The 25,222-nt window shown below is 40.3% G+C and overlaps 1 protein-coding gene across 6 annotated transcripts in view; it reads right to left on the bottom strand.

Annotated features, from left to right (window-relative positions):
* GAS2 (growth arrest specific 2) overlaps positions 1 to 25,222 on the bottom strand; it is a 135,975-nt gene that overhangs the window by 25,298 nt on the left and 85,455 nt on the right. For all 6 annotated transcript variants that reach the window (XM_034769820.1, XM_034769817.1, XM_034769818.1 and 3 more), the window contains one exon: positions 23,267 to 23,374. In XM_034769820.1, the coding sequence (XP_034625711.1) occupies positions 23,267 to 23,374 (108 nt within the window). The remainder of the gene's footprint in view (positions 1 to 23,266; positions 23,375 to 25,222) is intronic.

The following is a 25,222-nucleotide window of genomic DNA, read 5'->3' as shown; positions in this document are numbered from 1 at the left end:
TCCCTGGGAAATATCCCATCCTCTTCCACCCTCTGATTCCACCACCTCAACCAAGCTTCACAATCATCACTGCTGTGTACAGTATTAAATTGTTTAAAACTTATACTGTGTATGTATGTGTGTGTGTGTGTGTGTATATATATATATATATATGAAATACTATGTGTGTGTGTGTATATATATATATATATATATATATATATACACACACACATAGTATTTTGTCTGGCGAAAAAAATTTCCCTGGAACCTAACCCCCCCATTTACATTAATTCTTATGGGGAAATTGGATTTGCTTAACATCATTTCGCATAAAGTAGCATTTTGCAGGAACATAACTACCATGTTAAGAAAGGAGTTACTGTATCTATTTGTATGGCTATGTGGTATTTCTAAGTTGCTTAGCATTCTAAAAATGCCTAGCAAAGGCCATAGAGGCCATGGAAATATGCATAGCTGAAGCAGATGCCTCAAAATTGCTCCCCACATACTCTTACATGATTCTGGTCTTTGGCATGAACAGTCCCCTTCTGGAGGAATTACTTTTGCACTATCTACCTTAGGAAGATCTATAAGCTCTTTTATGTCCATAAAGACCTTATACTGCCTATGGACTCTAGTAGTTGGTTAACAGAGCATGAAGCTTTGTAAACAAATGTGCAGGTCTAGGCATCAGTTCTGATATAGGTAGACTTCCTGGAACCACAAGTTCAAATCCTACAAGTTCAACTGAACCTTTCAAGCTAAATTATGAAGGTGACTGGTTTTTTGAAATGGTCTCCATGCAGAAATCCATGTGCAATTGCATGATCAATTTACATGCAAAATTACTATATGTACAATGGAAATTTAATATAATGCATCTAAATAGAAATAAGGGGTCTACTTAGTCATATGTGCACCAATATATCAGCTGCTGACCTTTTGAAAATCAGGTTGCAGTGGTTCCTACGCATTCTTTGTGAGAACAATGCTTTGCCCAAACACTGCTGGGCAATACATCTCTTTCTTCCATTTTTATGTAGTGTTCAGTATTTTGTCACCATCCACCCTAGAGGTGGCTGCATTTCAATGATATAGTATGTGTGTCCTGTCATTTGTGAAACAGTCTGAGTTCTTCAGAATGAAAAGTACTGGGTATATGTAAATACAAATGATACATTTTTCTCAACGCTATACCAAAAAAAATCTGGAGAAAACACAGGCTCCCTCCCTACCACTACAATGTTCACTAGAGGGAACACTTTTCCCTTTCAGAACTGCTGTTTCCTTGACTAATAAGAAAAAGCTAATACACACAAAAACATATATCAGAACACATAAGAAGGGTGGATTTGCCAGAATTGCTTGCCTGTAAGTTCTATAAATCCTGATTTCAGACAGTATTCTGTGAACATGAAATTATGACCAAACATTGATACATGTCACTGTTCTTGAATACTGTGAAATATCTGAGATGCTATGCTAGAACTGAATTCCTAATGGACCATAAAAATCAAGATCAATACTCATTTGAAAACAAAACATTACCTAAAATGTTTAGTGAATCAAAATTTCAGCTGAGTCTATAATTTTTTTTCCTACTTATTCTGAGTTGGCATCCTATGGTATTTGCTAAGAAGTGTGACTTCAGTCTGAACTGATAGCTGAGAGAACAGTGTTGCATACATACATAAATAATACATGGATAGGGTTCACTGGGCCTGGGTGACATCACCAGTAATGCAGACAAGAGTTTTTAAATGCAAATAAACTGTTTGTTTTTTTGTGTACTGTATCATCAGAACCAGATATTGGGGCGTACAGGTGCAAGCCACAGCTTCTTTAGCTTGAGAGAATCTAAGGGTAATTTCAACTATTTAAAAAAAAGAAAAAAAAAGATTTCTAGAACTTTTTTGTTATAGAGAGAAGCTTGAAAATGAAAACTAAATCGCTGAAGTTGGAAGTTAGTTTCTGATTTTTCCAACGACCATGGTTTATTCACTGCCCCCATACAATAGCCCCCCAGATAAATATAGGGTTATAGGAGCTCTTGCTAGTTGGGCTACAAATGATGATGGTAGGGTTACTGAGAGCTTCCTCCCAAAAGATTTCTGCAGCTGAGCTCGGCCATCTGTTGAGCAGTTAGTGTGGATTCTGACCAGCTGGGTAACATGAGAGGCAGCCTCACATAGTGAGTTCAGCACAGGATTGAGAATAAGGGATTCTTGTGTTTTAATCCTAGTTCTGACACTGAGTGCCTGAATCTGGTTATATTACTTAAATCTTTTCTTTATTTTTCCATCCATAATATTCAGGATAATACTCACCTACTTTTCATGTATTTTTGAAAAATTAAGGTTATAAATGCTAAAATTCAAAGGTATTCACCCAAAGTCCTCCAAAGATTCAAGGCCTAGCAGCGGCCAGACTTCTGGATTTTGGGGAAATATTCCAACAAAGACTTCTTTTAAATGTTGACAGACCCCAGCTCACAGTTGAGATCCATATTTCCTGCAGCAAAGATCACCCACCTTACTGTACAAAAGTGTCTCATCTCACTGACCTTCCCAAAATGCTCAGATCACACCTGAGAACAGTGGCGTGATCAGAGTGGAGAAAAATCACATATGTCAGTCCAGAGCAGGGGCAGGCAAACTATGCCGCGCAGGCTGGATTTGGCCCACCAGCCGTTTTAATCTGGCCCTCAAGTTCTTGCTGGGGAGCGGGGTCTGGGGCCACTCTGCGCAGCTCCCAGAAGCAGTGGCATAGCTCCCCTTCTGCTCCTATGTGTAGGGGCAGCCAGGGGGCTCCGCTCTGCACGCTGCACCCACAGCTCCCATTGGCCGGGAAATGCAGCCAATGGGAGCTGCGTGGCAGTACCTGTGGACAGGGCAGCGTGCAGGCAGAACTTCCTTGGCCACCCCTCTGCGTAGAAGCCAGAGAGGGGACATGCTGCTGCTTCCGGGAGCTTCTTGAGGTAAGCACCTCCCGGAGCCTGCACCTCTCCGCCTCCCCTCATGCCCCAACCCCATACCTCAGCCCTGATCCCCCTCTCACCCTCCAAACCCCTTGATTCCAGCCCAGAGCACCCTCCTACCCCTCAAACGCCGCATCCTCAGCCCCACCCCAGAGCCCACACCCTGAGCCGGAGCCCTCACCCCCCCCACACACACACCTCACTCCCCACACCCCAGCCCAGAGCCCCTTCTCACATCCTGAATTCCTCATTTCTGGTCCCACCCCGGAGCCTGGACCCGCAGCCCACACCCCTACCCCAATTTTGTGAGCATTCATGGCCTGCCATACAATTTCTATACTCAGATGTGGCTCTCGGGCCAAAAGGTTTGCCCACTCCTGGTCTTGTGGATAAAGAACAATGCTGCAAGCCCAGCCAGAAATGCTGTGGCTGTTTCTGAATGCAATATTCTTTACTAACTGTAACAAGACACTTGGACATTCAGCACACTGGATAGTGTGAAACATACCAAACAAACTTATTTTGCTCTTTTACTTAAGTACTGTACACACATGTAGACAATGGACTCTTCAGAAGGGGAACTAGCAAGGTTTAAAGTTCAGGGTTATTTCCTTGCATTGGCAGGATATTTATTGTCTAGTTTTAGTGTATGGGAGAGATTTTCAAAAGCTCTCAGCATTGGCTCACTATGCTCCCACTGAAATCAATGAGAGTTTTACCACTGACGTCAATGGGGGCAGAGTTAGACCAACGCTGAAGGCTTTTACAAATTTCACATGGGAGCATAGGTAGAACAGGTCCTAAAAAAACAAACAAACAAACAAACAAAAAAACCTCTCCTGTGTACACTGTTTGCTTTCACTTGTCTCAATTTAAGATGCTTTCCAAAATAAGTCCAGCCTTTGTAGTCCTGTCAACAACTAGTGTTAGACATTGACTCTGAGGAGAGTTAACAGCCTCAGCTATACACCAAGAATCATGGATGATCGCATGCATAATTCTCCAGTTCTCCACTTTTCAGGGCCATGTTTGCAATGGCCCTGAAAAGTGAGTTCATGCCCCTACTACTTTGGGGAGGACTTCACACTTTTCAGGGCTGTCATTTTGGCCCCTTTCACAAACACTAAATTTATTTTTCTCTCTCTTTTTTTAAAGAGCTACAGAGAGCACGCTGGGGGGAGGGTCTGAGAACAATGTACACTTTCAGTATGAAAATGCCATGATATCACTCTTTGGCTTGCTAGTATATATATTTTGGGAGGGGGAAACAGAATCAGGGCCTTTGTACCGTTATGAAAATGCCAAATAACTCCCCTCCCTCCCCCTTATTAAATCATAGAGAAGCAGTTAAATAACATATACCAAGAAGCAAAAAAAAAAAAAAAAAACCAGCACAAAATACACCATGGTTATTTCTGAAAAATAGTTTTCACTAAAATGCCAGACTATCATTTTATCTGATTTATTTGACTCCAGTTGACAGATCTTAACAGAATGTAAAAATCACCAGAGACCTAGAATTTAAGCACAAATGGAGTATTGATCCTATTTTTTATTGTTTTTTCCCCCCACTGGAGGCTCCTCAAGCTGGGCAGAGGCTTTGTTGACCCAATTTGAATCAGACCTATTTGTCTTATGTGTATATATAGAGAGAGCACAGTATCTAAGATCTAACATTATGCAGTTGTAAATTTTCTCTGAGTTCACTTCTAAGTGTTAATGTCACCTCCCACTTGTAGATGGAGGACAGGGTCATAATTCAAAATGATCTGGACAAATTGGAGAAATGGTCTGAGTTAAACAGGATGAAGTTTAACAAAGACAAATGCAAAGTGCTCCACTTAGGGGAAAAAAATCAGTTTCACACATACAGAATGGGAAGAGACTGTCTAGGAAGGAGTACGGCAGAAAGGGATCTAGGGGTTATAGTGGACCACAAGCTAAATATGAGTCAACAGTGTGATGCTGTTGCAAAAAAAAGCAAACATGATTCTGGGATGTATTAACAGGTGTGTTGTGAGCAAGACATGAGAAGTCATTCTTCAACTCTACTCTGCTCTGGTTAGGCCTCAGCTGGAGTATTGTGTCCAGTTCTGGGCACCACATTTCAAGAAAGATGTGGAGAAATTGGAAAGGGTCCAGAGAAGAGCAACAAGAATGATTAAAGGTCTTGAGAACATGACCTATGAAGGAAGGCTGAAAGAATTGGGTTTGTTTAGTTTGGAAAAGAGAAGACTGAGAGGGGACATGATAGCAGTTTTCAGATATCTAAAAGGGTGTCATAAGGAGGAGGGAGAAAACTTGTTCACTTTAGCCTCTAAGGATAGAACAAGAAGCAATGGGCTTAAACTGCAGCAAGGGAGGTCTAGGTTGGACATTAGGAAAAAGTTCCTACCTGTCAGGGTGGTTAAACACTGGAATAAATTGCCTAGGGCGGTTCTGGAATCTCCATCTCTGGAGATATTTAAGAGTAAGTTAGATAAATGTCTATCAGGGATGGTCTAGACAGTATTTGGTCCTGCCATGCGGACAGGGGACTGGACTTGATGACCTCTCGAGGTCCCTTCCAGTCCTAGAATCTATGAATCTATGTTACCAGCCTCCACTGTCTCTTTTGTTTCAGTGAGGAACTGACTAGAAGTACATTAATCTTACATTAAAAAAAATAATAAAAATCACACCAGTCTAATCATGCCAAAGTAGAGAAATTGACCTTATTTACAAGTGGAAATTATGACATGTTGGCACCCAGCAGACTGCTGTACCAGCCAGCAATACTTGGAAGTCCAAAATCAACAGGTTGCGCTTTATATATATATAAAGCTTTACTTACTATATATATAGTAGGAGTAAAGCTAGAGTAGGCAGTTAAAGATGGACTAATCAATGTTTGGTTAAAAAGCTGCTGGTATGCTAAAAGCTTAGCAAGAAGATCAATGAAAAGATGCTGATGTATATTGCATATTTATAGGTGTTTTTTTACTGGCTAGAAAAACAGCTAGTTTAAAATATTAAGGGACTCTATTTGAAATATGTATAGCGACAGAAAGAAATGGTAAGTGGAAGCTGCTTTAACATTCATTTATTTAAATGTCCTAGAGTTGCACATCTATTCTCCTACTTGCTTGATAAATCTCATCTAACTTTCAGATAGCATCAGATCAAGAATCCTGATGGATCTATGCAGGTTTGCACTATTGTCTGCATTTAATCAGACCATTTTTTCATGCCCTTATTCTGTCTGCATGTAAGTACCTCTTAAAGATTCAATTTTCATAGGCAGCCTACAGTGAATCTAACTGACCTGTATAAAAATTCCTTATTTATTGTTCCCCTTCCTATAACCTCTGTCCACCTGCCTCTGTTTGCCTTTACATTATAGGCCCCTCAAGGAAGAGACATCCCTTATGAATGTCTGGAAAGGGCTTAGCATATTGTGGGTGCTGCCACAAACAAATAATGAATAGTTGGAAAGGACTTTGCTTTGGATCATAAAGCCCTGGAATATTTCTCCCCATCTGACTTTTGGAAGGAACCCAGAATATTAAAAAATCACCTTCAATTTTGCAAATCCTCTAATTGATGTTCAGTCTCATTTAACTGCTACTATGTTTATTTTTCTATGAGACTCTCACTTGGGTTTTAAGGAAGATTAAACAAAACCAGAAAGGAATGCCAAAATATCAGCACTGTGATGAGATTGTCTAAAAGACAGTATTGCTTTAAACTAAATGAACCAGCTCTTCAGCTGATGTAAGTCTGCCTAGCTCCATTTGCTTGCTTACTTTCATCTGATACTGGAAGATCAGGTGAGGCATAACAAAGATAATTAAATAAAGGAAATAATACATAAGATCAATACATTAATGGATAAACAGAAAGATCCATACATAAAGGAAATAGTTGTGAAGGTTCCCCAGATTAATTTAGGAGTCATTTGAGATGATTTTTTTTCAGTTTAGAAGCTTAAAAATCCAGTAAAAGCCACTAAGTGCACCTGATAGAACATCTTATAAACATTATGATTAACTATTTTACAAGAGGTTTTATCTGAGACGTACCATCCTAATGGCCAGGGAAACCGCATGGCTGATGATAAAATATTTCTCAGCTCTAATGCAGAAAGTAAGCACTGATTTGTGATCTGAAGAGACACTGTAGTGCTAGTTCTTTTTAATGGGTTCTCATAAAAATATAACATGCTTGAAACTGTTGTGTATTAAGTTGCCCTAACACCAAAAATAAACAGATATTCATTCTATTTAAAACATCTAGGTGGCAGGTGATGGTTTTTCTCTCTCAGCACATCTTTCATTGCTAGCAGTGCGTTGCACCAAAAACGACACCTGAAATGTTAAAGAATCCCAGCCTAGGTTTCTAAAAGCCAAACATTTGATAATGGAAATTCTTATTTAGTGACTCTGCTGTAAACGGGGTCAGCCTAAGATGGACTCTTAGTGTATCACATCTGAGGTAATACAAGTGGAAGAGCACTGGCCAACGGTCACTCACAAAAAAAGCCAGTCCTCAGATACTCTTTGGGAGTTATGGAGTTTGTTTCTCCCATTCTCAGCTTCAAAAGGGGTCCCTCCTGCTTCTGCTTAGGCACCTTTTGGATTCAGCAGCATGCCAGAGTCCCTCACACCATTTGCTTCAGTATCTACTTAGATGTGTTGCGGCCTCTGGGGGAGAGGATTCCAAGTCATATTTGGGGATTATAAATTGGCTTGTACTGCAAAGTCTAAATCCAGATGTGATTTTCCCCAGGGTTTGGAGATGTTTGCATTAGGAGTTTTGGCTTGGGCCCACCTGTATGAGGAACTCAAGGTCCCCACTGCTTGCAATAAAGGAGAAAGAGACACACTCTTCTGGAGGAAGAAATGACATGGATCAGAGGCCAGGTGGGTTATTAAGCAGGGTGGGTTGCGGGGAGGAAAGGAAGAGTGATTGGGAATACAGGAGGCCATCAAATCCTGCACCCAAAGCCTCTATCGCTGCTGCCTTAATGTGATCAGTAGGAATACTTTTATCAGAGTTCAAGTAGATTAAGACTTCATGAAGTTTCCTGGGCTGAGAACATTGGGTCCCTTGCTTTATATTTAAGAACTGTCTCAGTTTGGAATTGTTGGGAGCCTTTATTTAAATTAGAGATCCCTTTCTAGCTATGCATTTCACAGATAGTTAGCTGTGTCTCTTTATGACTATACCACTGTTTTAAACTTCACATGGGTGTATTTATTTGTCAGGATGTTCATGCTGAAAGGTGATAATATTAAGAAAAGACAAATTGCCACAGACTTTATCAAGTAAAAATGGTAGAGGGAGTTGTTCCAATTTCACCATATACTCTGCAGTGATGGGTTTAAAGAAAGATTTTCATACAGATTAAAAATGTTATATGGAGATATTTTCAGCCTAATATATAAAAACATTCACCACCCAAAGTCTAATCACAGGTTTCATGTTTACAGCATTCAGTTCTCCCACCTATGCAATTTTATAAGCTTGTGTAAATCAGATATTGATCTGTTTATGTAGCCAGAAGGCATTTTTCTGACAATGAAGCTTGTTTACACACTGACCAGATCATTTTTTATTCCAGTATGAGATTTGCCTAAATAGAGACTGAGCAAAAACTGAGTAAGGACTTCAGCATGTTGCCCAAGGGTTGGAATATTGACTGAAAAAAACACCAAATTCCAAAAAACGGATGTGAATTATCATTTTAGTTATCCCGTTCCTAGATTATATCTCTCAAAAAAAACCAAGCACAGCATAAAATGGCTTGGATCAGCTGGTGTGCAGCCAGGGTCTTGGGAATGTCATACTCTCTATCTGGCCTTCATTTGCATAATGTTTAGGATTTAGGATATACTAATTTGAACAAACATTTGAATCACATATCTCCTAATTTCCCCATGGAGAATTATTTGCTGTATTTAATACTTCCTTATAACACAAGATTCTTGTTGTATTGCTATGAGATCCTCAAGAGACAAATACTGTATAATTTAACACCAAAACAGTCAATACTACTGCATGTGTGTGAACAGATTCTGAATGCTCATAACATTAACATTTCTCAACCAATTCTCTTCAAATTCATTCCTTAGGTATCAGTGAGATCTACAAAACAAATAAAGTTTGACTAACACTGCTTCATTTGTTTTTGCGTGATATGTATGCAAAATTCCCAGTCATGACATACGAGGAAAACATTTGCTTTCAACAAACACACCCAGCCCTCAAAACAAAAAGACGTAGCTCAAAATATCAACCCAAGGCCACCCAAAAAAAAAAAAAAAAAAGGCACCTCTGAGCTCAGATCAAGCATGGAAATTTTCAGTCAAAAAGGAAATTAAACAATGGTGATGGTTGTGGGTTATGATGACATTTTTAATGTTGTTTTATGTATAGCTTTCACAATAGGAGAAGCTGCAATAAGGCATAGCTTCATGGACTTCGGTGGAGTTATTCCAGATCCAGTTGAGGATTTTTCCCATTAGGTTGCAGGCACAACCTAAGTCATTTACTTGAGGTGAGAGGACACTAATTATTGCCTTAATGCTTAGCTTGAAAAGGAAGGTAACTTTAGTAAATAACACTTGCTAAAATCCATTAACAGCAGATGTACAGAGCACAAATGATCTAATGATCAAGTGCCACAATGACGTAGCATACTGAGAAGACATGAAGGGACTAAAGAAAAGTGAAGCACAAAACAAACGGAGCCAAATTCTGACTTTGGCCATGCTTTTGTCATTCTCTTCAATGGAAGCCCTGCAGGTACACTTGAAGATAGCCCTGCATTAATTAGATGCAGGATGTAGCCACATACAAGTGTATCGCAATTCTTTCACACAGAAAAGTCATAATGTACAAAAATAACACAAAGATTTTCCTAAAATCTGTTGATGCAAAATAACTTAATCATGGGTAGAGTTCTGTATTTCTCTAGTACTTTTTATCCAAGGGTCTCAAAATGCATTGAATTAACCCTAATTTCATACCGGTGAAGTAAGCATTATTATTCCTATTTTTAAAAATGGGGAGATGGAAGGATAGAGTTTAAGTGACTTGTCCCAGTCTGTCCTTGAAGTCTATGGCAGAATTAGTAGCCAATCCTGTAATAAACTAACTAAAGATTTATTAAGTAGGAAAGGAAATGAGAGTTATTTACAAGGTTAAAGCAGGTAACATACACACACAGTGACTAGTTAAGGTTTTGTGTTAACAAACAAAACTAAACAAAAATACCACAGGATCAACTTCAACAGGAGAGACTGAAATATACCTATTCCAGAATACTCACAGCTCAGTGGTTAGGGCACTCACCTGGGAGGTAAGAAACCCAAATCCCTGCTTCACATCTGGCAGAGAGAGGATTTGAACCTCTGTCACCCATACCCTGGATGAGTGTTTTAAAACCACTGGGCTATTGAATAATTTTGGGTGATGGATGGGGGATAGGTGGCTGCATCCCTGTAGTTTGTGCAGGGCCCAATGCTATAGACATGCTCAGAGGCTACCTTAAAGCAGTGGTTCTCAATCTTTTTCCATTTGCAGACCCCTAAAAATATTGAATGGAGGTGTGGACCCCTTTGAAAATATACTATCTGTGTATGTGTATATATATATATAGTTGAATTCTGTTCAGTCAGTTTTCAGGCTGTGTCTTTCATGGACTCCTTAGACATAGTCCCCGTACCACAGGTTGAGAACCACTGCCTTGGAGCCTATCTACAGATCCAGCCCTATATGCAAGATAGTTGAGTGAATGCCTAGTTTGTGAATCCCACTGGGGCTTACGTGCGAGTTAGGCTCCAAGCTGCTCAGTGGTGTCAGAAATGAGGTGGTTGTGTACATGATTGGCAGAAATGTAGGTGTGTTGGGTGGCAGCTGAGCAGGGGGTTTGAGAATCTAAGTTTTGGGCTTAGGCACCTAAAATCCCCTTTGCGAATCCCATTCAAAGTGTTTAAGTGAGTTGTCCAATGTCATACAGGAAATCTGTGGTAGAGCCAAGAACTGAACTCAGATTTCCTAAATCTCAGTCCACTGTCTTAACCCCAAGGCCATCTACTCAGGCCTTAAGTCACCAAAACTCATTGAACCAAATTTATCATCGGAGTAACTTCCGTGAAGCCAGAGGAGTAACAAAGGGGCGCATTTAGCCACTTGTTTCAGTTAGAAAGACTGGAACATCAATTTAATTATTTTTATCTCGTTTAATGGGGCTAAGAATTGTTTAGTAATTTAAAACAGGGACTAAGACACACAAATTGTTGAGTTTGAGTTCTGACTCTGCCAGTGACATTCTGTGTTGTCATTTAAAGCCTCATATTTAATTGTGCATATATCTTGCTCTTGAGTTGCACACACAACATTTGAGCTGTGCATGTGCACATGCTATGTTTCTGCCTTGGGGATTGTACACAAGCATAAACTTTTTAAAAACTGGGCCACAACCTCATTTCCGGCGTTTCCCCATCTGTAAAGTGACAGCTATAACAGTTTCCCTCCTGCCTACTGTACCTGGCAATGGTGTTGTGAAAATTACTTCAAGGTTGCAAAGTGTTTTAACTATCAAGCACACTACAAACATTAAGAATTAGTAATATTCATAGTAATTTTTCACATAACTATGCTATTGAGCTTCATCAACTTAATATAATCTCAAGAAAGTTGTACTTACAAAAGCATTGTTCAACATATCCTACACAATTTAGCACAAGGGAGATGCATACTGAATTTACAATCACCATGATGTTTCACAGGATATGTCTTTCATTCCCAAGCAAATTAATCAATAATTCAAGGACACACTATATTATTTATGAATGTCTCATTTTTTTACCCATTCAACGCCAGAAATCTTTACTTCTGGTACATAATTTTTTAAAAATGAACAGACTCATTCACATCCTTTGCAATTATTACTGTGGAAGGTGCTGAGGTATTTTAGCATGTTAGACCATAAACCCATAAGCCCACAAAATGCCATAATTGCCATGGTAAAAGTTAAACATTTAAAAGTGATTTTTTTGGTAATCTAAAAGACAATGTAAATAACAATGGACGCCCATTGCACAGGGTGTTTAGTAGCTCAGTTCATCAGTTTGGGGATTCTTTCATACAACTATAACCTCAGAGAGGTGGGGTTCAGTCTCCCATACATAGTGTGGATCAAATCTTATTCATGAAGTGCAATTAATTTGGCAAAATGGAATACGCAAAGGGAGACTTCCAAAGGCACGAGCAGGAGTTAGGAACCCAGCTACCATTGGCTTTCAATAGGAATTGGGCACCTGACTGCGCTTTGTGCTCTTGATCATCTCTCCTCAGATGTTATATGCTTAAAAAGTGCTCCTCCTTCGCATTTCTGTAACCTAACGAAGATCGTTAAGATTTTCAATAGTGTAACTTGGTTTTTGTTTTGTTTCTTTAAAAAAAAAAAAAAACCTCTCTCTCTGAGATGAGGAGACATTTTAAAAGATTGCCCTCAGATACATATAGTCCAGGAGCACAACTTGGAATGTTCTTAGATGTGTAAATCCAAACTATCTCCATGGAAAACACCGCCCATTCCTGAATGTCCTGAGCAGGATTTGGCTCAAAGTTAGGACACTCTGGGAACCGGGTTTGATAGTTTGCTGCTGTTCAGAGTCAGAAGAGGACACGAAGCAGCACAAACTCATTGTTAAACAAATACAGATTCTGATGCCTTTATTCATGGCGAGTAGTGTGTTACTCTGCAATTAGTACAACTGGATTGAATGAGTCTACTTGTAGTATAACACACTATTTGGTGTAAGTAAGGCCATCAGATGTTGGCCCTTATAAAGCCCTGTAAATATAAACAGTGCTTAGGAAAGTAGACTCATTAATGCCTTAAACCCTCATTTGTACCAATGTAAACTGGAGTAACTCCGCTGCTTTCAGCGGAATTATTCCAGATTGATATTGGAGAGCTGAATTTGGTCTGATGATTTCTGCCCCAAAGAAATGACAAGGCTGTATTTCACTGGAGTGCTCTAGCACTTCTGGCTCTAATGCAATGTCTTGTCCCATTGAAGTCAATAGTGTTATTTGTATGAATAAGACCAGCATGATTTGCAAGCAAGGGGAGAAAAAACAAAAAAAATGAATAACTTCAAAATGGAAAAGGTTTCAGTAAGGGAAGAAAATTTATTCTTGAGTTTGTAAAAGTATTGTAAGGAATGGCAAAGTAAAACAAAAACCCTAAAAAATGCATTTGTATGTGTTCCTTTTATTTCAGCAGCAGAAAGACCATGTCACACATCACAAACAATCTAAATCCTATACACTGTATTGCCAAACCACTGGCCAATTCAACTCTAATTACACAGTAATAGTATTCTCATGTTAAAATGTAAAGCTTTTAAGTCTCCCTGGAAATCCCACTATAAACTATGTGTCATTTTAAGAACATTCAAAACCAGAACATGACCATAAATCTATCGAGATTGCAGTTAAACAATATCTTTATGCATGAGTCCTGAATGTGTAATGAGAATTGCTTCTACCGCACAGAGGCATGTTTGCTGTAGAAATAAATGAGTCTTCTGCTGGTGTCAATAATTTCTCTCAGCTGTAGAATAATAATGTCATTTATGTTTACAGCATGAAAGTAACCCCCTAGTAGTACATTTATGCACCAAAAACCATAACTTACACAATCATGCAAATGGTAAAAGTTACCACAATGTAGCAGTTGCCTAAAGATCAACTTCACTTACTCCATAAGGACATTTCACCATTAAGCCTATAAAACAAAGGTTTCTTCTTTGATTGATTTGAATTCTGTCCACACTATGCTACACCTCACCAATTGCTTAGGAAGGAAAATCCAAAGTGCAACGTTTTCCATTCTTAAAACATGACTCCAATGGGTAGCTGCGTTCCCACTTCTAACACTCAGGGTTAGTAATTCCAAACTGTGGAAAGCATTTACTGTCTCATCCCTAAAGCAAAATGTGTTTCTACAATAAGACTTAATGAATTTCCAGTTACTCCTGGCATATTATCAGGGCCGGCTCTAGGCACCAGCAAAACAAGCTGGTGCTTGGGGCGGCACATTTTTAGGGGCGGCATGGCCGGCGCCAGAATGCCGCCCCTAAAAATGTGCCCCGGCCGCCCTAGCTCACCTCCGCTACTGCTGCCACGGTGCGCGAAACAGCTGATTCGCGCGCCGCGGCGGCTCGGGGTCTCCCCCTCCCTCCCAGGCTCTCAAACCTGGGAGGGAGGGGGAGATTCCGAGTGGCCGCGGCGCGGTGCCGCTTCTCCCCCTCCCTCCTAGGCTTGAGAGCCTGGGGGGAGGAGGCAGGGCTGGGGATTTGGGGAAGGGGCAGAGTTGAGGCGGGGCCAGGGGTGGGGTAATTAAATAAGGGGGGGGGGCAAAATTGTTTTTGCTTTGGGCGGCAAAATCGTAGCAAAATGGTATCCCTGAACCTAAGAAAATTCCCTATTTTCCATGGATACTTCCAATTATACTAACATAAACTTTTCCAGAGAACTCCACTGCAGTTCTTAAAGGAGAACACCCTGTAATACTGATTTTTTAAAAAGGCTCCCATGGTGATCCTGGCAATTACAGATTGGTAAACCTAAATTTAGTACCAGGCAAATTGGCTGAAACTATAGTAAAGAACAGAACTATCAGACGCATAGATAAACACAATATGTTGGGGAAGAGTCAACATGGCTTTTATAAAGGGAAATCATGCCTCAGCAATCTATGAGGGTGTCAGTGAACATGTGGACAAGGGTGATTCAGAGGATATAGTGTACTTGGACTTTTAGAAGGCCTTTGAGGAGGTCCCTCACCAAAGGCTTTTAAGCAAAGTATGCAGTCATGAGATAAGAGGGAAGGTCCTGTCCTGGGTCAGTGACTGGTTACAAGATAGGAAATATCCACAGTTTTCATAGTGGAAAGGGGTAAATAGTAGGGTCCTCCAAGGATCAATACTGGAACCAATGTTATTCCATATACTCATAAATGATCTGGAAAAAGGGATAAACAGTGAGGGGGCAGAATTCATAGATGATACAAAATTACTCAAGATAGTTAAGTGTGACGCTGACTGTGATGAGTTACAAAGGCATTCACAAAGCTGGGTGACTGGGCAACTGGGCAACGAAACAGCAGCGGAAATTCAACGTTGATAAAAGCAAAATAATGCACACTGGAAAACATAATCCCAACTACACATATAAAATGATGGGGTCTAAATTAGCTGCTACCACTCAAGAAAAAGATCTTGGAGTCATTGTGGATAGTTCTCTGAAAACATCTGCTCAGTGTGCAATGGCAGTCAAAAAAAAGCTAACAGAATTCTAACACCCATTAGGAAAGGGAGTTTAATTGGATTGGAGAATCAAGGTCTGTGTTTTTAAAGATGTTAGTGGACATGTCTAAGCCCTCACGAGAGGCTTTATCTGCCCGATGCTACTCTCTTAAGGGCCAACATAAATCTTTAAAATTTACTTCCAAAATCCTTATATGGGAAAATGGTCTCTTCTTCCCAGGTGTCCTCTCAACTCTTTACATTGAGGTGGTTCCCTAACCTCAAACAAAAAATGGATGAACTGTATTAGTTCAGAGGAACAAACAATGCTATTAAAACAAAAAAAAGTCTCCCCTTCCCCTGATCCCCACTTTTTTTTGACATGATACCTTTGCTGAGAAGCTGGAAGAAGGTCAGCCATAGATGAAGTCCCCAGGATGAGGTTATGGGTCACAGGCATAGCAACAGAGGAAGTGGCAAATAAGAGGGTATAGAATTTAGAAGATGAGGCTGTAGGGCTCAGGAGAGGGAGAACAGCTGCTGTGGTGCTGAGGGTAAGAAGGAAAGTTAGAACAACCAAAGATAGGTTGGAAGCAAATCCAGGCATAATAAGCACATAATGGAAAAACTGTGAGTATAGCTGTGTATGAATCTCTGGGTCTGAATGGTAGCACAAAACGTTTGGGATCATGGCAGTTTCAGCATCATTTGTGCTTCTAAAATGCGCCCCCCCCCCTCGCAAAAAAAATAATGTCCATATTATCTTATTTCCCATGGTTAATTCTGTGATGATTTCCCTGGGTGGATGTAAATCTGTATGTTTTTATAAAACAACACATTCTTCTCTCCATGAAGGGGCAGTAGTGTATACTAGATTACTGTTTAGAGACTAATTATATGCACACACAGAGATATATCGGTGCCCCCTTCCCTAGTAAATCCCAAAAGAAAATGCCCAGGCTCTGTTTCCATAGCAACCAAACTACAGTGATGTTCCATGCATGGGTTTATACATTGAGTTAGTTGTAGATGAATCCTTTGGTATTACTACTAGAACAGAATACTGAAGACTGTAAGTATTAAAAAAGCACACAGACAATAAAAATGTGATTGTATATGAGAGAGTATGTATTACTCATCGTTTGGTTTACAGGGGATGATCCTCCAAAATATGGAGCATCTTTACTAGATTCATATACTTTAAGGCCAGAAGGGACCATTAGATCATCTAGTCCAGCATTTTTCAAAGTTAGGGTTGTGACCCAGTACTGGGTCGCAGCATGTAAGGCACTGGGTCACTCTGGTCTGCACTGCCGACTGGGACATTAAAAGTCCTGTTAGCGATGCTGCCCAGCTAAGACAGGCTAGTGCCTACCTGCTCCGACACCGCGCTGCACCCCAGAAGCGGCCAGAAGTGGGTTTGGCTTCTAGGCAGGGGGGCCACAGGGTTTCACGCACTGCCCCCGCCCCGAGCACCAGCTCCACACTCCCATTGGCCGGGAACTGGTCAATGGGAGCTTGGGGGGGGTGCCTGTGGGCGAAAGCTGCACGCAGCTACTTGCTCACCTCTGCCTAGGAACGAGACCTGCTGCTGGCCGCTTCAGGTGCAGCGCGGTCCGCGATGCCAGGACAGGTGGGAAGCATGCCTCTGCACCCCGGCTGTGCCGCTAACCAGGATCCGCCAGAGGTAAGTCCATGCCCCAACCCCTCACCCCAATCCCCTACCCCAACCCTGAGCCTCCCAAACCCCAAACCCCTTCATGCACCCCAAACCCCTCATCCCTGGCCCCACCCCAGAGCCTGCACCCACAGCCCAGAGTCCTGATCCCTTCCCACACCCCAACCACTTGCTCTAGCCCTAAGCCCCCCCCAACCCAGAGCCCTCTCCTGTACCCCAAGCCCCTCATCTCCAGACCCCCCCATAGCCTGCATCCCCAACCCACAGTCCTGACCCTCTCCCACGCCCCAACCCCCTGTCACAGCCCTGAGCCCCTCCAAACCTGGAGCCCGTCCTTCAACCCAAACCCCTCATCCCCGGCCCACCCCAGAGCCCACACCCCTAGCCCAGAGCCCTGACCCCCTCCTGCACCCCAACACCCTGTCCCAGCCCTGAGCTCCCTCCCACACCTCAAACCTCTCTTTCCCAGCTCCGTCGGGTAGCAGGCATCAACAATTTTCTTCAACTGGGTTCCCAGAAAAAAAGTTTGAAAACCACTGAAGTTTGGAAACCACTGATCTAGTCTGACTTCCTATATAACACAGGCCATAGAATGCCACCCAGTTACCCCTGTTTTGAGCCCAAGAACTTGTGTTTGACTAAAATATATCTTCAAGAAGAGCATCTTGATTTGAAGACTTCAAGAGATGTAGAATTCATTTCTGTTGATAGTTTGTTCACATGGTTATACCACCTTCACCGTTAAAAATCTATGCCTTACTAATTTTAATTTATCTGACTTTACCTTCCAGCCATTCATTCTTGTTATGCCTTTCTCCACTAGATTAAAGATCTGTTTAGTAAAGTAGAACCTCAGAGTTATGAACACCAGAGTTATGAACTGACCAGTCAACCACACTCCTCATTTGGAACCAGAAGTATGCAGTCAGGCAACAGGAGAGACACACAAAAAAGCAAATACAGTACAGTACTTTGTTAAAAGTAAACTGCTAAAAAAATGAAGGGAAAGCAGCATTTTCCTTCTGCACAGTAAAGTTTCAAAGCTGTGTGAAGTCAATGTTCAGTTGTAAACTTTTGAAAAAACAATCATAACATTTTGTTCAGAGTTACGACATCCATTCCCGAGGTGTTTGTAACTCTGAGATTCTACTGTACTTTCTATGAGGAGATGAGCACTCTGAAGTGTCACTGTCCTCAATGGAAATTGAGGGGTTTAGTACCTCAGGCCTGAACGAACTAATGCTAACAAAATCTAAAAAGGCAAGTTATAAAAGGTTTCTTTTAGTGACATTTTAAAATTTTCATCATGTTTCTGTTATAATCTCATTATTCCATTTATTTTTTTAAAAAATGTTTTGCTAGTTTAAATACTATAGCTGAAGGATTGAGGCTATTAAGGAGTAGTTGAGTTTCACAAAAACACTTAGTGACACAATGGTGGGAAAGGGACACAATGAGCAAAATCATAGAAATGTAAGGCTGGAAGGAACCTTAATAGGTCATCTACTCCATCTAGTCCAAGAGCTAATGTGCCAGTGGTTTCCTGTACTTGGTATATGCATGTGGGAGTGTTAACTCTAAACCAAAGGATAAGATTTATACATTATTAAATAGGATACCATCATTTCTTTTAATTCAACTAATTAGCATGCATTATTATAAAACACAGCTTCTGTTACCAGCATTTAACAGCCTTTACAGTTATCTATTCTGGCCTAGCAGGCAAACACCATATAAGTGAATTAAGGAAAGAACAAAATAAAGAGAAGATGCAATTCCTATTTAAAATAAAAGTGTTTTCAGTGTTTAAGCTTTCATGTTCACTTCATGGAAGGCAGGCTCATTTTAAGCAGGGTCTGAAATCCAATCTGTTAATTCCCAATCTCAAGGAAACTGGAAAGGGGAAACGAACCTTAGCTATACTATATTGTCAGACAGGTCCTTGTCATACTGTTAAATAAAGATTTCCATTATGGTTTAATATTGTTACACATTTTGCTCTCTTTTTATATCACATGTAAATACACTCTGCTGAATACCAAAAAAAACCCCATATTTGATGCCTGATCCTATAATCCTTACTCCTGAGAGTAATTCACTGAGGAAAGTAGTCCTGTTTGTTTCAGTGAAACAACTCACTTGAGAGAAGATTATTCATGTGAAGGATTGGGTTCGTTGTATTTTTATTTTCTTTTTTATTTCAAAGAGAAAAAATATTTTCTGTGACAAATATTCCAGGCTGACAAATATTAATTTTGGGTAAATTGCACATGACGATTGTGTTCTGCTAGGTTTGTTTTTTATTGGTGGGGTTGTAACTTGCTTTAAAAATAGCAGCATAAATCCTTACAGAAACAAAATAAGGGAAGTATTCTTAATTTGTCCGTTAAAAAAGTTGTGGATCCAGAATGGAAGAGGAATTTATTGCAGAGGGATAACTGCATTAAATACCCATTAGCATTTTCTTTTTATTGTCCCATAATCATTAACTCATCTACTGTAGTTACAATATAATTGTATTTATAATGAACAAAAAGGTATTAATGTGGCCATAATGTAATTATGCCATGACCAAGCAATAATAGTAGAACCATTAAACCAAAGTGCTATATAAGTTCTCAGACATGAGCTATGGTTACATCTACATATATGGTGGACTATAGAATACAGACACTACCCTCCCAGCTAGCATGGCTATAAATACCAGTGTGAACTGTGAGGTATGGGTTAAGCAAGCAGAGTAGATACCCTACACAGCCCACATATCACATGTAAATGCCACTAAATGCCAAATAAATATTTCTCATGTCTACACTACTATTTTTAGCAGTGTAATGTCCCACTGTTTCCCCTGCCAAAGCCTTTCCCCCCTGCCCAACCTTTCACTACAGTGTATAACTACACACTGCAGTGACAAGTGTGGATGCAGTCTGCCTTTCACATGTAGTTCCTGAACTCTATACACCACCCTAAGTATAGACATAGCCTATCTTCTTACTTCACAAGCTTCACACACAATGATATCTAGGTGCCCCTGGAGGTGGGTGACATCTAAAAGTGGGCAGGCAAAAGTGACAAGTAGAGGTACACATAGGCCATGGCTACACTTGCGGATTCACAGCGCTGCCGCGGCAGCGCTGTGAAGCACGTGTGTAGTCACGCCGCCAACGCTGCGAAGCTCTCTCGCAGCACTGCAAGTACTCCACCTCTCCGAGGGGAATAGCTTGCAGAGCTGCGAGCGAGTGTGCAGCGCTGCAGGCGCTGATTACACTGGCGCTTTACAGCGCTGCACTCGCTGCGCTCAGAGGGGGTGTTTTTTCACACCCCTGACTGCAGCAAGTGCAGCGCTGTGAATTGACAGTGTAGCCAAGGTGAACTTTAGCCTGTGGGTAAAATTTTCAAAAGTGCTTAAGTGACTTAGAAGCCTAAGTCCCATTTTTTAAAGGGACTTGGGCAGTGAGGGCCAGATTTACAAAGGTATTCTGGTGTCTAAAGATGCAGATAGGCACCTAGTGGAATTTATGAAAACACCTAAGTGACTTAGTGCCTAACTCCCATTGAATTTCTTAAGTCACTTAACTGCTTTTGAAAATGTTACCATAGTATCTGATGTAAATCAGTGAAAAGTTAGATCCAGGATGGCAGAGCAGAACAAACAGCCAGTTAAGAGTTATATTCTATAACTTCAGGCATCTCCACAGCAGAAATTAAGGCCAGCAGAGCAGCTCTCCACTATGCGCAAAAAGGTAGTTCTGGTCTGCAGAGGATTTCAGTATTTCAAAGTTTGATTTTGTCCACAAAAGGGAAAGCCTTGAGGTCCCTGCTCTGAGGTGGGCTGCCCCAGAGCCACAGACTCCAGTCCAGAAGCCAAGCCATCAGTAAACATTTTCACCATATAAGACCCTAACCCTTGTCCCATTGAAGTCAGTGGAATTTCTTCCACTTGGCTCTAATTGAAGAGCCATAAATCCAGATAACATTGTTGCTGAACCAAACTAATCTAGAAATTTCATCCAAATCCTTTAGCCAGTTACTTTGTATGCAAGTTGATGGCAGTGTCCAGGGAAACAACCTATGTCATAAATGGAACAGATGGGACAGAAGGAAAAGTTATCCCCAGCAACATCAGGAGATGATGCCAAATGGCCAGTGAAATTAAATGTCAGTTAAGCATCTCTCTACCTGCATGTCTACTATATGTAAGAAAGTTTCTAAAGGGTCCAAAAGAAAAGCCTAATACATGTATTTATGTATATGTGAAAAATCCATAGCTTGAAGGGTTAAAACAAGCTGGTGAAGAATTACTATAACCCAGTAGAATGCACCATAATGAGACAGATTCTAGTGCAACCAAACTATAACATACTTTATTTTTGAAGCACACTAACTATGATCAAGCCTACTTCCATTGAAGTCAATGGCAAATTTTCCAATGACATTAATAGAGCAGGATCTAGCTCTAATACTGCAGTTTGATGTCTAATCCATATCACCGTTAGATTTTTTTGGCACAATTCTACCTGGAATGCAGAAGCGTGATATGAAAGGGGTGTTTTGTTTGCACACTTGGAATGGAAAACTGACTTGGAACGAATTGTATAACAGAGAAGCCAGCAGTGGGGAATTTGTGACACAAAATTTTGGAAGGAAAACTTACAGTTTATCAAAAAGAGAAGGTTAAGAATGGTTTAAGATTTGTGATTTAAGACTAAAAATAAAGGAAGAAATCAAAACTGCAAGCTAGCTAAAAAGCACCAGTTTTATACCAGGCTACTTTAAAAGTACAGCTGAAAAATTACAGTTACTCGTTTTCCACTGTTAAAAATGTGTTTTTAATGGGAACAACAGTGACTTGTGAAACTTGATACTGTGAAATGTAATAGAGGACAAAAATTAAACTAGAAATGTGAATTATAAAACCCCATACATTATGTGCATAAATGCACAGCTATGGCCTTTGGTTGATTAACATTAACTTTTGCACAAAGTGATTAAAAAGTAATTGTTTTAGTGCCCTAAAAATACTGTAGCATTAAAAGGAAGTTTCATAGGCAATAAAACATAAATTCCTTTCTTTATCACATTAAACTTCCTTTGCACAGTCCATATTGTAGCCCAATCTTTCATTTCTTGTAGACTCAGAACTCCTTCTGAATTAATTAAGGCTTTTCAGGCTCCTAATCAGCAATGCACTTCAATATGTGCTTAACTTTAATCACATGCTTAAGTCCATTCCAGTTTAGCAAAGCCCTTAAGTATGCACTTGACTTCAATGGGACTTAAGAATCTTCTTAGGGTTAAGCATATCCTTTAGTGTTTTGCTGAACTGGGACCTCAAGGAATGAAGGACTGAGAATGTGAGGGAGTAAATATTAGATTAGGTTAAAAAGCTAAGATTCCCATTGACTTCATTTGGCTAAAAAGACTCTCACTGACTTCTACTGATTTTGGATCAGGTCCTAAACCCCCAGTTGTGCAAGAGCAGAGCCATGTACCCCTGGTGGAGTAGAGACAGCACAATCCATTTGCTCCAATGAGAAGAGGAGTTGCAATTTTGTCTGGCTACTACTTGGGTCTAGCACAAACGTATGTTGCAGGGGGGGACATAATGACAGACTGGATCTTGGCCTATATAAAATCAATAATTTGGGTATTTTCAAATTACTAAAATAAGCAAATATACAAAAGATTAAGATTTCAGAATGAATGCAAAATGGTGCCTTTTGGGAGCAGCTCAACCAGATAGAAATTCTATGTGTATTACCAATACAATTCTGCCATACGTGAGTTAATGTAGTACCTGTGAAAGGTGCCTGTAGTAGTGAAATTTTGCCCATGCTACCCTACCAATGTATGCCAACCACGGGATGGAGGGATGGGAGAGTAATTTAGACTCTCATTCAGTCTTTGACCTCTCTCCTGAGACTGACGAGAAGGGTACCGATTAACACAAAGTGGGACGATGGCTTTTTTGACAAAAATACTATTCCAACAGGAAATAAGAAACCATCATCTCTATTTGTGAAGAATTTTAGTCATCATTTATCATGGCTACCATGGAATCAATGACCTAGAAGTAGGAGGATCTACCACATTGTTAATTCTTTGACCTAACTATCCCTCCTCCCTCCCCGGGACTATATCTCCCCAATTGTGCTGTGGATGAGAATCTGTACTTGTCAGAAATAAAATATTTTCTCTCATTAACCAGTGGTGCCATTTTAACCTGGAAAGAAGCAGCCCAAGCATTAAAAAATGTTGCTGTCAGATATCAGTGATCTCCAAAAGGGACATTGCAGAACATGAAAAATGAAAACTTCTTACCCTAATAAAGAGGATCTTCTCTCCAACTCTGTACCGTCCTTGTGAAAGACGCTCCACACAAAATTTATTGGGGCATTTACAAGGAGGATCTTCAGAAATGTGTTTGACCTGAAAAACAAGTTATTTTTGTATCTCTTTCATAGAGTGTATCTGCAGCAAACTGTTCAAAAGGGCAGTTAACATAATGTCATGCCTTTGATTTATTCTCTGTCATCATGACAAATGACTTCTTCCTAACACCTCTTCAGGCTTTTAATTAAGGCACTATTGCTGAAATTGTCTTACTTCTTTTTTCTCTCAACTCTAATGTTTTTAATAGTACGGCACTGAGTGGCTTTTTAAGACACTGATTTCAATACCATCATTGCTACTAATGGGCAAAATCATGAAATCTATATTACATTTCTATGTGGTCCATAGGGAACAATCCCAGTGCATTCAATGGGTTTTTTGCTGAATTAAGAATGAGTAAAAACTGAATGAAGACTTCAGGATTTGGCACGTCTGATACATGTAAAGCCTTGAATCAAATAGTAATAAACCTCATATAGCATTCAGATATTAGGACCACAGGCTCTCCTCTTACATTAAGCCATGTGAAAGGTGGGGAAAAAAAATCGGTGATCACAGCTTTTTCAGGGCCACTTTTTTCTCTTGCTCTGCAGAGTTTCTGGCATAGCTTGGGGACTCACAAGAAAGACCCTATAGATCTTAAAATATCTGCAGAAGGATCCTTTGCATCAGTAATGATAATATAGATGATGTGTCCTTCCTTTGGGTCATGGGCAGAGTTCAGATGGGCCCAAGGACTGAGCCATAATTTCTTCTTGAAATCTACCTGTATTTTCAATTACATAAAATGATAACATTAAACAAACCTATATTCTTACGTATTAAAAATATTAAAATGAAAAATAAATACACTAGCAGTTTTTTAAAGCATCTGTGAAATCCAAGGTTGTGAGGATTCCCAAGTCAAAAGGGAATTCCCAGGTGTGGAAAAATAAAGTAGAAGCCAGTGATGCTCTCAGACACTCAGTTTGCCATGGAATTGCACTATATAACTGAGTGATGAACTTAGCCCAAAGTTTGTCAATCTGAGGTTGATGATATGTGAATGGAATTGAACTCTACTGATTTTTAGTGGGTAGATTTACAATTTAATCCACCTACAATTCTCAGATGAAAAGTAAAGGAAGTCCAGGTATTGGAGTCCTGAGTATATCTGATACACAAAAAGGAGGCTGTTTCTCCAGCAGGGCTTCTCTACTAATAAAATTAACACTACTTTAGCTTAACGATAGAGGACCTGACTTCCTACTATCGTCCCCTTGCATAGCCATTTACACCTGGGTAAAACACTATGCCCTGGTCATGAGCCAGGACCCAAGCTAAACTCAGTGCCATTCAGAAGAGCTGCAGGGAGAAAGGTGCCATTTATGTTCCCCCTATTCTCAGCTCTGAGATGTTCACCAGTGCAGGGACATGGCTGAGGTAGATGATGTGCTGCTGTTCTCTCATGATTGCCTGCTGTTGCATTAGCCAATTGGGGGTTGTTATAGCCAGGTGTAATTTAGAGTTGCCTTGAGGCTTCTCTAAGTTACTGGTGTAAAAAATGGACCCCAAAGCCCAGGGATCAGGGATGAACAAGGGCTGTTGAAAGCTACTTTTGTCCCACTCCTCATTTACATCAGCCAAACTTCAGCTCCAACTGAGAATTCAGCTTTGAATGTGAAACCAGTGACATTAATATTTAGTAGATGTATATTCTGAACTTTTAGGTGATCTTAAAGTAGCACAACCATCAATGTCAAAGAGCAGATCTGGTTGAGTGAACTCTAATTTGACATTCAAATAGCACTTCCGCTAAGAAACAACACTGACAAGTGCATGAAGGCAATCATTTCCACATACTGTCTTTCTCTTGGATGAAAGCTGACCTAATGTATTGATGTC

The sequence above is a fragment of the Trachemys scripta genome, chromosome 4 (assembly GCF_013100865.1).
Source record: "Trachemys scripta elegans isolate TJP31775 chromosome 4, CAS_Tse_1.0, whole genome shotgun sequence".
Lineage (NCBI taxonomy): Eukaryota > Metazoa > Chordata > Testudines > Emydidae > Trachemys > Trachemys scripta.
The sequence above is the reverse complement of the archived record's forward strand: the minus strand, read 5'-3'. Positions and strand labels throughout refer to the sequence as shown.